At 52.9% G+C, this 15,392-nt stretch overlaps 1 protein-coding gene across 2 annotated transcripts in view; it reads right to left on the bottom strand.

The window, feature by feature from the left end:
* Window positions 1–14,558, bottom strand: part of RASSF4 (Ras association domain family member 4) — a 35,025-nt gene extending 20,467 nt beyond the window's left edge. For both annotated transcript variants that reach the window (XM_058542939.1, XM_058542940.1), the window contains exons 1-3: window positions 14,479–14,558; window positions 5,130–5,225; window positions 3,081–3,156 (exon numbers count right to left, since the gene is read on the bottom strand). In XM_058542939.1, coding sequence (XP_058398922.1) covers window positions 3,081–3,156; window positions 5,130–5,191 — 138 coding nt within the window. In that variant the 5' untranslated portion in view covers window positions 5,192–5,225; window positions 14,479–14,558. The remainder of the gene's footprint in view (window positions 1–3,080; window positions 3,157–5,129; window positions 5,226–14,478) is intronic.
* Between the last annotated feature and the right edge of the window lie 834 nt (window positions 14,559–15,392).

Genomic DNA, 15,392 nt, shown 5'->3' with positions numbered 1-15,392 from the left:
GAAAACGGTTACTCCTATGTTGCAAAGCTCTTGCATTACAACAAATAAAATAGAGGCAAAGTGCCTGGTGCGTTGGAGGTGGCTGGGGAATTGTAGGTTCCTCTGTCTGCCTGCAGCACCTGAGGAGAAGCCTGCCTGGGGCGGCCCTGCAGCAAGTGCCTTGAACTGCGAGTTCCCCAAGGCCCAAGAGGTCCCAGGTCTGCAATCTGAGAAAGTGTAGAGGCCTGGATGCTGGGCGGTGGGTGGGTCACTGAAGGACATGGTGCCCCAGGAACCAGTCACACATTTCAGCAACAGAACTCTGTGCCTCCCAGGTCTGCAGCCTGTCTTTATGGTGGTAGTTACCTCCCGAAGACGCACACTCCCTCAGCCTGGCACCGTTTGGCTGTTAAGGCTGCAGAAGGTTCCTCAATGGTACTTTCTGGCTCCAAGGAGATCAAGTCAGACCATGCTAACCTTCTTTAGGGTTAGCAACATGAAAATCCCCATCTGTGGGACATTAACTTCCTACTGCAGGGGGCTGTCAAAAACACCTCTTCCCCGTTCCAGGTCCTCACTTCTCCAGGTGGACTGTCCCTTCACACATAAATACAGGGCACAAGTTTGGGGCTTCCCAGTCCTGCTCCCCACACAGCTGTTCCTACAGAGGGATGGTCTTGGGGAATTCCAAGCGCCAAGACCAAGCTCTTAGACTAGTGGTTCTCAAACTGCCTTCCCTCAGAAACCCCTGGAGGGCTTGTTAAAACACAGATGGGAGAGTGAAGAGTTTCTGATTCAGCAGGCCTGGGGGAAGGAGGGTGATAGGAATTTGCATTTCTAACCAGTTCCCAGGTGATGCTGAAGCTGCTGGTGTGGGGACCACAGGTTGAGGGCCACCAGGGTCTTAGATCAATCCCTGAACGGCCCAGGCCTGGGGAAAGGGACCCAGCAGAAGACCCACACCATGCCTCCAGCACAAGAACTGAAGGGAGCCCAACTCCTCACTGAGCAGCACAGATCAAAACTGCCCAGCATACTGGAGCTCAGGACTTATCCCAATTTGCCCCACGCTTGCGCCTGCTGGCTAGTCATCCAATACCTGTGCACAGGTACCGCACTGTGCCTGGCCCTCAGGATGCGGAAGCAGGTGGGCACCTGGGCCTAGTGCTAGGGGTTTACCACTCAAATAAGAAAAGAGGGGCCGGCCCTGTGGCTTAGCGGTTAAGTGTGTGCGCTCCGCTGCTGGCAGCCCGGGTTCAGATCCCGGGTGCGCACAGATGCACTGCTTCTCCCACCATGCTGAGGCCGCGTCCCACATACAGCAACTAGAAGGATCTGCAGCTATGACATACAACTATCTACTGGGGCTTTGGGGGGAAAAAATAAATAAATAAAATTAAAAAAAAAAAAGAAAAGAAAAGAGACAGTAAAGGAAGAGAAAGCAGGGCAGTGGGATCAGAACCTGCAAGAGCAGTAAGGCCTGGCCCAGAGCAGGCTGGTGAGACAGATGTCTGAGAGACCACTCTGCAGGGGGAGAGCGTGAGCAAAGAAGCACGGGGCAGCATGGAGGGGGTGGGCAACAAGTTGTCAGGGCTGCCCCCAAAGCCCCTTGTGGGGTGGCAGGTCAAGGGGAGGTGGACCATGAGGTTTGTGCCATTCAGGTTGTCACAAGAAGCCCATCACCACCAGGACCAGGAGCTAGCAGCTTCCCTCCCATTCAGGCTCCTGAACGGAGACACTGGCCTAGCCTGGCTGACTGGACACCTCAGGCGGCTGACCGAGGTGGTCTGGCGAATGGGTTCCAGTTGGCCCTCCTTCCTGCCACTGACTGGTGATCCCTAGCTGCCCAGAGCTGCCCAGACATCAGAGCTCACCCTCTGGTATGGTAACTGCAGAAGGATGCATGGCTGTTTGAATAACTAATGGAAGCCAGAATTAGTGAGCAGAATGGCCTCCACCTGGACAAGGTCTCTGTGGGTTGACCGGGGCTTGAACTGCCCTTTCCTGTGCTCAGCAACAGGAGGGGCGCTCGGAGGCTGCTGGCCCTGGTCAGCCACTGACGGGCCAGAGAAAGTTCAGGGGCCAACCCCGTCTCAACCTCAGAAACCTCCCAGATAAAATCTTACCATGATAAGACTCCCCATTAGGCTTTACAAATAAATTGAATTAGACCAAGATGGGGGCCCACTGTCCTGACACGTGTTTCCCATGTGAAAGGTTTGGAGGGTCTGGAGGTTCAGAGGCAGCAAGACCAGGCCTCTGCTTGATCTGCACAGTGAGCAGCTCCCTGAGCCTGGGCTCTGCTGGCCACTCCCTGGAGTCTGTCTGGCCTACAGACATGTTTTGTTTAGCTCATATATGGTCTGAGGATTGGGAAATTCCACTTGAAATTCCAGATATCTAACTTCTTTTGAAAAATCAGAAAGGGTCTGACTGTACTTAGCCCACATTCCTGCACAGCAGCGATGGGTTTGACCCGAAGGCAGCAGCGGCCTGCAGATGGGACATGCTCTCCTGTGTCCTCCACTCCCCACGCCTGCCCTGCCCCTCGTGCTCCAACCTGCCTGGCCCTGTGAGCATCTTGTGGGGAGCTCTCCTCCAGTTCAAGGCTTTCCTCTGATGTTCGTTCTGATTGACAAGCACAGAGGCTGCTTTCACTCTTCAACTGCCCTGTGAAATTGGGAAGCCAGGGCCCTGCAATGAGTTCCTTATTTGTGCTGTGTGTTGGGCAGAGGAAGGACTGGGCTGTGCGGTTGCAAAGATTTCCAACTCCAATGTCCTGGTGGTTCACCTAGGCAAAAGTCCCAGGTGGGAGGATAAGGCCCACAGGTAATTTCCACCTGCTCTGGACTTGCACAGGGATGCTCCAACCCTCACCACCCCTCTCAGGACCTCAAAGGAGAGATCATGGCAGCTGGGAACCTGGTCCCCAACTCAGAGGATGGGTGACCTTATAATTCATTATCCAAACTGGGACACTTCTGAGAGTGAAAAGGATGGTCTTAATAATGACCCTAGAAGAATAGGTGTAAACCAGGGCTGTCCTCAGCAAACCAGGATAAATGGGGACCCTATGAATAAAGAAAAGATACAGCCCTTACCTCTCGGTGTCTCAGCTGAAAGCTTCTGCCCTCATGGTAGCAGTTGTACGTTTTCAGCAGACTTAAGAGCTCCGACCTGAAAAGATAAAAACACACACATACTCTTGGAGTATGGCCTGTCCTTGGACAAGGTGTTTGGCTTCACTGGCCTCAGTCTCCTCACTTGTAAAATGGGCATAATAGTTCACCTCTTGCCAGCCACACATAGTCAGTCAAGAGACTAGACTGTCATCAGACACATGCCCTTTAGTCTTCTAGAGGATTTCACATATCAGTCCTCCTGGGAGGCGTAGGGGTGGGGCTGGGAAGGAAGTGAAACTCAGAGATGGGCCACATCATTGCACATCTACAGTGTTTGCACACTTTCACTATTACAGATAAGAGTGCCTGACAATCTCCCTGTACTTTACTTCTGAGTCACTTCCTCAGAATAAATCCTCTGGGCTTGGATTACTGGCTTTTTAAAGACTCTTGCTTTTTCCCCATATAGTTTCCCACAAGGGCCTGGTGTGGCTGCTGTGGGGATATGATGAGAGGTGTCTGCCTCTTCCCCATCCTGACTTTCTAGAGGTATGACTAAGGGACGAAGGTGACAGCCATGAGGATAAGATCCTGAAGGCCCTCAGGAGGCCACCGCCCAAAGGCTTTGTCGCCAGAATAAAGGGAGAGCCACACTTGTGGCTTGGTTGGTGTGTGGCAGAGAGAAGACGAGAACAGCTCCCTGCACCCAAGATGGGCTCCGCAGGGCAGTGCAGTCCGATAGACGTGAAATGCAAGCCACACATGTAATTTTAAATCTTCTAATAGCTACATTACAAATGAAACGAAATAGCTGAATTTAGTTTTAATAGCACATTTTATTGAACCCAATATATCTAAAATATTATGTCAACATGTAACCAATATAAAAATTATCGAGGTCTTGTTCATTATTTTGTTTTGTAAGCAGCAGTTGCTCCCTGCAGCCTCTTTGATATTAACCACACCTTTCCAGCCACTGGTCATGGGCTCAGCAGCCACACATGGCTGGTGGCTCCCCTACTGGACAGCGCTGCTCTAGAACCTCTTCAGGCAGCGCCTTCTCCCACACTCGAGTGACCCAAACTCTGGAAGAGCAAAACCCCTCTGGTGCTCTGGTGTCACCTGTGCGTGACGTGGGGATGATGGTCACCGACGGGTGAAGCCATTTATAACTTCATGGCCTCAACAATGGAGGATTCAATGTCGCACATTCACTGTGCTTACAAGTGTGTTAATGCTGACCAGGAAATTATCAGGCGACAGGTACATGAAATTAATCATGTTATGCTTATTATTATGACTTTTTAAAATATTGTTACATTCTTCTTCTTATGAAATTTAAATAAGGAAAATGATGGTGTGGGCAGTTTGTGAAATGATAAGAGGGAATGCTGTCTGTTTTCTCAGGGTCTCTAGTAGGAGAACCCCAGGGGGCAGGTCCTCAGCAAATACTAGTCCATTTCAGGAGGCTGACTTCTCTTCCGGGTGGCAGATAGGAGCTGCCCAAATTTAGAAAATATTAGGACTCAAAAAGCAAGATAAAATAAAAACTATATTTTTCTTTAGTGCTTTAGTTCAGAAACAAATTTCAAAAAGTATCCCAAATATTTTTTATGATAAGACAGAAAATTAAAAAATAAGCAAAATCAAAAATGATTGTCAATAAAATACACTCAAAACCAGTTTTAAGGGTTTTTTTCCTAAACTTTAATATAACAAGAGCGTGGATTGCTGTAGCTTTTAAATAAATTAAATGCCATCTCTGCAGAGTCCCAGAGGGCATTGTCACACTCTCCTGCTTTGGTAGGCCTGAGGAGGCGGGGGTCAAACCCACACCCCAAAGAGATCTTGGATCTCCAAAGAGACAGCCTTCAAAAAGAAGTGCCCCCTCCCTGTCCCTGGGGCAGGCACACTGTCCTATCTATGAAAAGTGCCCAGAATCCCTCCACCCAAAGGCTGCCTAAGGCCGGGGAGTGGCCACCACAAGAGGGCAGGTATGAAGGTCCCTCCCTGCACACGAAGGCTTACTTCAGAATGGACTTGCTGTCGCTGATGGGCACATGAGAACTGGGTGGACAATCTTCCTTCATCTTCTCCTCTTGTCTGCAGACTCGAAGTTAGCCGCTGGAAGACAAGGAAGGATGCACAGACAGGGGAGTCTGGAGGAGCACCGGCCAATGCAGCACCCAGAGTCCTGGTGCAGAAGCCAGGGCCATGGTCTCACCCCCGCCTCTCCACCCTCCCACTGCCCCCGCCCCACTCCTCAGCACAGGGCCCTCTGAGGCTGAAGGGTTAGGCCCAGAGGACTTAAGGGGCTCGACACTCACACATGTCAGCCAAGCTCCCCTGGCAGGGCAAGGTCAGAACTGCTGAGCCAGGCCCTATCAGCCCCCTGCCCCCAAACTCTCCATAATCCCCAGGAATCCGGATCAGTCTCCGAAATGTTTCAGACCACTTGCTCCCTTCCATGGGCCAGGACACCCTGGATGACGGTTTCTGCCTCAATTGCTCCTCCAAATCACCCCGGGCCTTTCTCCTCCATTCCCACCGAGCCCAGTGGTGGCCCCATCGCTGCCTTTGGAGTCAGCACACCTGGGCCAGCTCTCTAGTGATGGGTTCCTCGGTACGGTGCTCACTACATGCTGGACACTGTGTTGAGCATTTTCTATGAATTATCATATTTACTCTCAACAACATTATGAGAGAAGTACCATTCTATTCCCGTTTTATGAATGAAAAAACAGGGACAGAAGTTAAGGACTTGGCCCAAGATTCCCAGCGAATAAGTGGTAAAGTCACTGAACACAGGCATTTAGACCTCAGATTCTGGTCTGTTAACCCCTTCTCTATATTGATCTTGGACAGGGACTTAAACCCCCGGAGCCTTCCTTTTCTAATCTATACAATGGGACCATCTCTACCCTCCAGGAGTGTTGGCGGATTCAGCCATCTGTTTACATCTCTTCCCATTCACAACCTGGAGAGGTTTGTGGAGCTTCTCAAACCCCCCCGGAGTTTCTTTCACAGAGGATAAATCCACCAGAACTTTCTCTGTCTTGTTGGCATCCTCTGCACAGATTCCTACTTCTCTCTCTCCACATTATCCTGGCCGAGGACTTTCTCTTATCAAATTCCCCCATGTGTCGGGCAGTGAGCCGCAGCTTCACACACACACACTCGTCTTGACCCTGCCTCTACCTCCCTTCTCGCAAGTTGCAGCTAGGAATCTGAGGGGTTATGTTACACCGGGAGGTGGCACAGACAGGGCACACAGCCTGCCCTTCACACCACAGAGGTCGGCTCCTTCACAAAACCCCAACACCTGTTCACACAAAGCTGGCTCAGTCACATCTTCCCAGCCTGTGTGCGTGCAAGTGTCACTGTGGGGCTCAAGGTCAGGTCCAACTGCTGTAGTATTAATGTCCTCGGAGCGGATGGAGCACTGCGTCCCCGTGGCACTGACTCTGACTAGTCCAGCATGCTCTCTCCTTCCTGTTTGATACCACGCACAGACAAGACAAGCCTGCCTTCTGTGTTAGCGTCAGTCCTGGATGAGCATTTGATTCCGGAGGCAGGGGAAACATGGAGAAGAGGATGATTTGAGGGAGGTGGGCTTCCCAGTGACCTCAGAACCATCCTGTAAACACCTCCCCTCTGCCTTGGTCTAGAGTAAAGCAAGCCATGGCCTGGAGAGAGGGCAGGCCACCTTGTGGGGCAGCTGTGGCCAGCAGCAAGACCCTCGTCCACAGGGCACAGGGCAAAGCACCATGGGGGCTGGAGCTGGGGACCTCCGGGTGCATTCTGCTCTGCTTGTCTCAAAATAGGGTTTCAGTTCCTCAGAAATTCAGCTCTCTTGTGGAAAAAGCGACCTGCCAGGCTCCCTCTGGGTAGTGCCTCAAACACTCCTGATGTGGAAACTGGCTTCAGCCCAGGGTAAGGCTGTGCGTGTGGGTCTCTGTGGGTCTGTGGCCCAACTATGTCTTGCTTTAAGCAAGTGCGTTATAGGAAGAGCTGGATTTACCCAGAAATAACAGGAGGTGGTTTTTCTCTCGCCTTCCTCTATACCCAACTTCTCTTCCGCTACTCCTCACTTCCTCCTCTCAGCGCCAGCCTTCCTGAGCCGCTCAGAGCTCCCCTAAAGGGCCCTGTGCTTTTTCCTCACTTTGAGCTTTGATGGCGCTGTTCTCTGCTCAGAACACAACCTCCTCCTCGGCCTACACTCTCACGTTGGCCCCACCAGGAAACCCTAGCAGCGTAGCCCCTCCTCCAGTGTCAGCAGCAACTCCTCTCTGCCCAGCACCTGCCCCCGGCTCCTCACTGTGCTGGGCAGAGCAGGCCTGCCTCTTGGTTTGATTCCCCCAGGGGAAAAGGAGTGTGATGGGGCAGGGATGTTGCCTTTCTGCCTCTTGTTTCCAGCACCAAGCATTACAAGAGCATTATGACAGTATTATAAGTATACAGGAAACTTCTCAGGGTCTCCCAAAGTCAACTTTCCCAGAGTTGTGCATATACAGCTGGAACAAATCATATACAAGTCTCCAGGGGCCAGAGAGATGACTCGGTTGAGGGACACTGGTCAGTGGAGTCCATTGGGAATTGGGGGACACATTCCTCCTCTAGAGGGGCAGCTTCTCTGGTGGTTCATGAGAAACTAGAGATCTAGATTTTTTGCACTATATTTCACTGTTTAAAGCAGGGTGATGTGGCAGAGATATTTACCGCCCCTGGAATGACCATGTGATCGCTCACATTCCAGCCCCCTGCAGCTGTGGGGCCACATGACTAACTCTGCAAACAGAACTGTTGTGTGCCACTCTCCGGCCAGTGCACTGAGCCAGTGCATGACCCTGCAGCATTCCTGTCCTCTGCTGTGGTGACCCAGAAAGCCACATGTTCCAATTGGTGCAGCTTCTCTATGGCCAGCCTTGGTCCTCGAGTGCCTCTGTGGACCAGAGCCCTCTGCCAACCCACAACGGATATGGGTGAGAAAGAGAAATAAACCTCTGCTGTGATAAGCCTCTGGTGTTTCAGAGATTTATTACTGCAGCATAACCTAGACTATCCTGACAAATGCAGTAAATAATTCAATTAAAATGAATGTATATAGTTAAAAATAAAATGTAGCCAGACAAAATGTACTTGCAAGACAGATGCCCTTAGTGGGGCTCCAGTTTGTGATTTCCGAGTCACATCAGGACTCAGTCTACAATACTTTCATCCTCCTACAGTATGCAGGGAATATGCCCATTTTGCTCTGTGTAATAGAAACACTTCTAAGTGGAATTCTCCACAAGTCAAGCAGGGATTAGTTATTAATAGAAGATGTTTCCTAAAGAGGTCGGGGCTGCTGCAGACCCATGTGGCTTTAGTCGCTTGCCTTTTCCTCTGAGCCTTAATTTTCCCATCTGTACAACAAGAATATTCATCTCCAATGAGTTAGAAATTTTCTCAACTGTAGAATTCTTAGTTCAAGTGGAATATTTATGCAAATCAGATTAAGCGGGGCTGCTTTGGTTGACAGTGAGGTGGGCGGCGGGGAGCCCCATCCAGGGCTCTGCCTGGGGCTCCAGATAATACTATTTGCAAAGCACTGGGCTGAGTAACACACGAGATCCTCTCTACACTGGCCTTCTGGAGTGCTTTGCCCACAAGAACCTGCCCTCACCAACATGGTGAGCGTAGCTGGTTGGAGTTAGATGGCATCAGCTGGGCGAGGCTGCTCAGAAGAGGGAATCAGGAGGAAAGGGAAGGAGGGTCCTGGATTGCAGATGGTAAAGTGAAGGGAAGAAGGCAAAGGCAGCTCCTAGGGTAAACAGCTTAGCTTGGCACAGACAGAGAATGGGGTACACCATCCCAGGTGAGGGCAGGGGGTAAGTGAGGAAAGCAGGGCGAAGCAATGTAGAGTCCACTTCAGCAGAGGGAGGCTCTTCCAACTTACTGGGCAGGGTCTGAGCCTTATGGGGTAGTAACCTTGGCCCCACAGAAAAACAGTCTCTCCTTTGAGAGAACGACATATTTCTGTGTCCTCTGACATCCGTTGTCTGTGTGGCCCTAAGCAAGTCACGTAGTCTCTCCGGTTGTTACATGTCCCATCCCTCCACCCTAATTAGGCAACATCTCCATCTCCCTGAGCTCCAGACCTGAGCTCTGGGGTCACTCACAAAATCTCACTCCAAATGTGAACACTGTGCATTTGGGTCTCCTTAACCAGACTGACGGTTAAGATGATTTTCCCTCATTTTGATACTCCCAGTGTCTTGTTGAGTTCTAAAGTGAGCTGCATGTGTACCTAAGAGGCGTCCTGGAGATAACTTGAATGAGAGAGCTTCGAGGGAGAGAGAGAGAGAGAGAGAGAGCACTCCCCTGCCCGCCCCTGCTCCCCACCCTCCCTCCCCGCCAAGAAACCAAATGGAGATTTCTCTCCATTTGGAACATGTTCCTGAAACTGCTCCTTAAACACTCACTCTCCTTGTGTACTAGGCGGGCCTTAGAGACTCTCTAATGGAGTGTTTCTCAACCTGTTATAAAAAGCACAATCTTATCTTTAAATAAAACCCTAGGCAGAAGCCCAATACACAAACAGATTAAGGCGAGGCTGCTTTGACTGAAGCAGGAGTGGGGGAGAGGAGAGGATGAGCTGGGGCCAGCCTGCCACCCAGGCACAGTCTGAAACCACAGAGTGACAGATGCAGCTGGGCAGGCCCAGCCCAGTGCTGAAGGAGTCCCGCCTTCTGCGTCCTGGCCTGCTCCTCTCCACCAGCCCCCAGAGCACACAGCTCAGGCCTCCATGCTTGCCTCTTCAGCCAGATGGGGCCCTGTCCCCACCCAGAGGCCTTGGCTGCAGGCAGGGCTCCCTGTCCCCAGAGGAGAGGCCCCAGGGCGGCGTGCCAGCCATGGTTACCTGTCCCCAGTGAACAGGCAGTGATTGTTTTCGCTTTCCACTTCAGCGGCTGCTCTGCCAGCCCTGCGGAGGGGCTGCTGAGGGCACCACAGCCTGCTCTCGCCATTGTCCCTGGACTTTGATTTGGGACAAAGGACAGTGAAGCCTTGACAACTGCCAGGCTTGGTCAGTCCTCCTCCTTTGTGGTCCTGGAGTTGGTCATCACAGAGGAACGCAGCGCCGTGCCTCCCCAGGGTACCACACAGACCAATGAGAGAGAGAGAAAAGGAAGCTAATGGAGGAGTTTTCACGAAGCCACACTGAGTGCAGTGGAAAGTCTTTTATTTCACGACTATGTGCTGCCTGCTTTTTAGTCTTACAATGCCATCTCTTTCATAAAATGACAGCAAAAAGAGATGGTCGTCGTCGTCCTCACTTGGCAAAATGGAAAACACATCAGGGTCCTAACTAAATGTTCTGAGGATGTCTGTGAAATCTGAGAGCTTGGTAACCTCTGTTCCGACATTTCATAAAATCATGATTCTTATTTTCTTACTCAGGCATGATTAAAATCAAATATGTAAAGAAAGTGACACAAAAAGCCAAAGAAAGGTGGACAGAGGGTGTGGGGCACAGCTGGGAGCCTCTCGGCCCAGTCCATTCTGGCCAGAAGGAGGGAGGAGGTTCCCAGGGAGAGGGCAGGTGCTAGTGACACTGCAACGCATTCCTGGGAAGCCTAAGTCCCCTGCTCTGCAGCCCATGCTCCAACTTTCAAATGCCAGCCAGGGACAGCAGGATGGCGCTGAACACAATGAATCTTTACACGGGCCACCCTGGCACCTGTCAGCCAGCAAATGGCAAGAGCTTGGCCAGGGAAGAAGCTGTGGTGCCTGCTGGTACCAGCTGCCTCTGAGAGGGGGTCTGGCTGGACACAGGCCGCTCCTCAGCAGCATATTCTTACTGAGAAAGCCAGCTGCTGGGATGTGGATGGCAGCAACAACTCAGTAGCTGCAGCTCCCGCCCCCTTCCACCCTGCTGCGCTCACCCCTCCTCCCTCTGCCACCATCACCCTGCTCTGGCTCGGCCACACCTTTCCCTGCCCCAACACTGATGGCTAGGAAGCCCTGGGAGAACACTGTGCACAGTCCAGACGGAGGTGATGGTGGTGGCCGAGGGAGAGCAGGAGAGGCGGCCACAGAGCTACCAGCCACCTCCACTCACTGCCTTCCCCTGGGCCAACTCTACAGATCCCAGCTCGCCTTTACTGAATCCTCCCCATCCCCGCGGTCCTGGGCTCCCACCAGGTCTCTCTGAGCCCATTCCGGCACCCAGGCCTCCCCAACACCGCTGCCCTTCCTCTGAAGAGCCTGGCCCTTTGCACCCATGCAGACGGGCCTTCCTCACAGCTTCCTGACAGCGCCAGCCGAGAGGCGGTGCCTTACCCAGCCCCCTGCGGCCATATTTCTGGTTTCTGATCTCGCTTTCAAAGCACAGCAACCTGGGGTCAGAAAGCTATTTCCAGTCCTGCTGCTCCCCCTTACATGCACACTCCCTGGCCCTGTGGGACCCTCCTTCCCAAACCAGGCATTTCTCTTGCCTATGGAAAAGGGGATCTATGGAAACAGGAATCCTCCCAGCCATGGTTTTTGGGCCAAGCAGGTTCTCAGAATGACCACTGGCCAATATCCTGATTGCCTGGGGCCAGGGGTGCAGCCCAGGGGACAGGCCCTCCGAGTGCTCGGGGCCAGCTGCTGCAAGGCTGCCCTGGGTATTCTCTATGGCTCCCCCTCACCTGTGCTATCCACTGCCAGGCCTGTGTGCCACATGCAGCTGCTGGGGGTGGTTTCCTGTGAGACAGGGTGTGGCTCAGAATCTTGTGGGTCATGGAGCCCTTTGGAGTCTCCTGAAAGCTTAACACACTCTCCCTGGAAAATGCATGTGTGTACGTGAGAATATGTGAGTGCATATATGGACACTGAATTTGCATACCACTGCAGGGGGGTCAGGAAGGCCCTGTCTACGTGCCCGGGGATCCCCAGATCCCAGGTTAAGAACTTCTGCTGAAAGGTGTCACAGCAAGAGAAATGAGGCAAAGGAGCACTGTAGACAGAGAAGCCTGGCTGCGAGTTTCGCAGGTGTATCAACTTAACACATGGCTTCAGCACGTTGTGCCATCTCTCGGGCCTCAGTTTAGCCAGGATTGGACTGGCAGCAGGTCTAGAGTGTCTTCAGGGCTCTTCGCAGCTCTGGGGCCATGGGGATCTAGGACACTCCCGCCCCCAATCCCCAAGGTCAGGCAGGGCAAGGGGAGGGGGTTCCAAATCTCTCCCCCGGCAGTGTATCCTGGGGAAGGAGGTCAGAGAGCCAGAAAAGGAGACTGAGTAACTGCAAGTTCCCCTTTAACAAGAGTGAAAACACTGCAGAAGCTTTGGAAAGTGCAGCTACTTCCTATTTGATTTTAATTTACTTTAAAACAATTCCAAAATATTCTCTGTGACAGGATAACCACCCAGCCTTTGCAAGGATCTGGGCCAAAGCCCTGCTCTGTGATTCTTTAGGTGTGTGACCTTAGGCAAGTCCCTTTCCCCCTCTGAACCTCAGGTTCCTCATTAATTGAATTACTGACTGCTGTGAAGGTGAATGAGCAGGCACGTAAGATGAGCCTCATACGAGGCGCTCACGCATAATAAACAGAAGCTCCTGTTATAGGTCATAATGGGAGGGAGGGGCTCCGGAGAGACAGTGGGGCTCCGGAGATGGGAATGTGGGACTGAAAGAGAATGACAGTCCTCCCAGCAGGAGCAACTGTGAGCAAGGACATGTTACTGAGTCTACTCTCAAAACCAGGACCGAGGTCCCCAGAGGCCTAGTCCAGAGAGCCTTCTGGTAGAGCTCATAGTCCTCATTTGAGGCTCTGCATTCACAGGATCTGAACTGCGACATGTCAAAGTTCTGCTCGTGTTCTTTGTTATGTGTCATTGTCCAGCTGACTCTGACCCAGGGGAACCCTGGACCTTCACTCTGTTCTCAACCTCCAGGCCACCCACTGGAGCCTCGTGGTGGAAACACAACCCCACATCCGGGCTTTCACACTGACACTTGAATCTGTGGCCTCAACCTCACTTCACTGTCAAGTCTTGAACCACCAGCACTACACACAGAATTATGACAAGAACTAATGAAAATAGAGCTAACAGACACCGACAAAGCACTGAAACACACCCCACTGCAACTTCCAGCCAGTAGTTTTTGATCTAAGTTCAATGAATTCCTCCCCCTTCCTCTTCTCTTCTTCCCCTTCCTCTCCTCTCCCTCCCCCAGCCCGTCCTTCCTCCCTCCCTCTCCCCAGCACCTCCAGCCCTGGTGGTGGCAGCTCAGGAATTACACAGGGGAGGAAGAGGCAGGCAGATCTGCATGTACCTGTTAGTTCTACGAATTCGCTTACAGTTTTTTTGTTTGTTTTAATCATGGCTTCTGGCAATCAATCCTGATGGTGCCGTGGGCAGTTAAACTACAGAGAAGCCAGCGAGGGTCTCTTCTGCCAGTGCCAGTCCATGGCTTTTGGAGTCACCTGCTTGGGTTCAAATTCCAGAATCCCAGCCCTCATTGGCTGTGATCTTATTTAATTCGTTTGTGAAGTGGGTTACTAAAGCTCTCATTACAGTGTTTTAAGAAATCACTGGCACTGGCCTGGCACTGATCCTGGTGTGAGAGGAGGCCCTCCCTCCCACAGGGCTGTGCCAGATTAATAAAAACACTAAGGCATCTCTCCAGAGTGGGAAGTGCAGGACTGAGTCAGGAGAGTGGGGGAGAGCAGGGTGAGCTCTGAAGTCAGCCGGTGAAATGAATGAGACCTGGTACAATCAGCCCAGGGTTCAAATCCTGACTCCACCACCGACTCATCTGGGTAAACCCAACGATTCCATAATTCTTAAAGCCTCAGTTTTCTCATTTGACAATGTGGATAATGAAAGTATCAGGGTTGTGAGAAGTAGGTAGCATATTGCGCTAAAGCCCTTAGCACAGGTCTGGGAGGGAGGCAAATCCTCTATAAATAGCGATTGTGAGGCAAGCCCCTCATTCTGCTAATATCTTGGCGTTGGTTTTCACTTATGAACTCTGAGAGTTGTGCCAGAGGCGCTTCCAGCCTCTACCTGGCAACTCTAAGATCAATGCTTCTAGTAGATTGGCTAAGATGAGAGACAAGGTGGGCAAAGGTGTAGCTGCGGCTGCGCTCACCTGTCGTGCTCAGATTTTAGCCCCTAAAGTGCTCTCCCCTTGGAGGAGGTGCCTGGCGCAGTGCCCACCGTCCCACCATTGGGCCCGAGGCCCAGGATGCGCTAGGCTGGCAAGGGGAGGGGACCCCGCGAGCGGCAGCCAAGGGGCACCCAGTGCCTGCGCTCCAGCGCCCATGGCTAGGGGCGCTCTCCGGCTTGGGGGCGGCGGTATCGATGCTCCGTGGACGCCCCCAAACTCTCCTGCCCGTGCATCACTCACCGTCCACTCATCGCGCAGTCCAGAAGCCTCTGCCGGTGCTGTGCCCTCGCCGGCACCAGAACCGCGGCCGCAGCGCCTACCGCCCACCGCCTCCTGTGTTCAGCGCGTGGGGTCCGCCCCGCCCCGCCCCTCGGCCCGCGCCAGCCAATGGCGCCGCCCCGTCTGTCCCTCTCCGCCCCGCCCCTCCCCGCCCCTCGCTTCGCGCCGGCCAATGGCGCCACCTCGTCCAGCCCGCCCCGCCCCGCCCCGGGCACACGGGTTAGGGTCGGTGCGCAAAGGGCAGCGGGGGAGTTTGGGGCGTCGGGCCTGCGGGGCGCCCTCGGGCCGGCACGAGGGCGCGCGGAGACGCGCGGAGGCAGCAGCCCCGGCTCGGCTGGGAGGGTCAGGTGTGCGGGCGGAGGCAGGGCCCCTGGGGTAACCAGGACCCTTGGGTTTCCAACAAAGACCGCTGCGAGGGCGCTGCAATTAGTAGGGTGCCCGTCGCGGGGGAGGAGGTTATCAGTATAAGCGCGGAGCATTGTTATTTTTTGCTCATTATTTGTCTGCTGTCCGGCTGTTTGCTTGGCGTGGCCTCTCAGAGCTCCACCGCGTTTGAGAAATCGGATCCGGTGATACAGAGGAAGAGAAAAACTTCTCTGCCCGTCACCGCCTGCTGGACGAGGATTTGCCCGCGTGGAGGCAGAGGGCACAGAAGACCGCAGGCCTTTTGGGGAACTTGGAACAGTTCAGTGTTTCTGGGGTGTGGGCGTGGCAGGGCGGGGGAAGGGGTTAATGGAAACATTTGCAATTTCTGTTTTATCTCAGATTCCAGGTCCTGACCTCCAGATGGACCTCCTGTCCCCTACCCCCAACATAAATCATTTCAGTTTCAATCTGTGTTTCCTCATCTTTTTAAAGTCACATGGCCATTTTAG

This window comes from Diceros bicornis, chromosome 6 (assembly GCF_020826845.1).
Source record: "Diceros bicornis minor isolate mBicDic1 chromosome 6, mDicBic1.mat.cur, whole genome shotgun sequence".
NCBI classification, from domain to species: Eukaryota; Metazoa; Chordata; class Mammalia; order Perissodactyla; family Rhinocerotidae; genus Diceros; species Diceros bicornis.
This window is presented reverse-complemented; position numbering and strand designations above follow the sequence as displayed.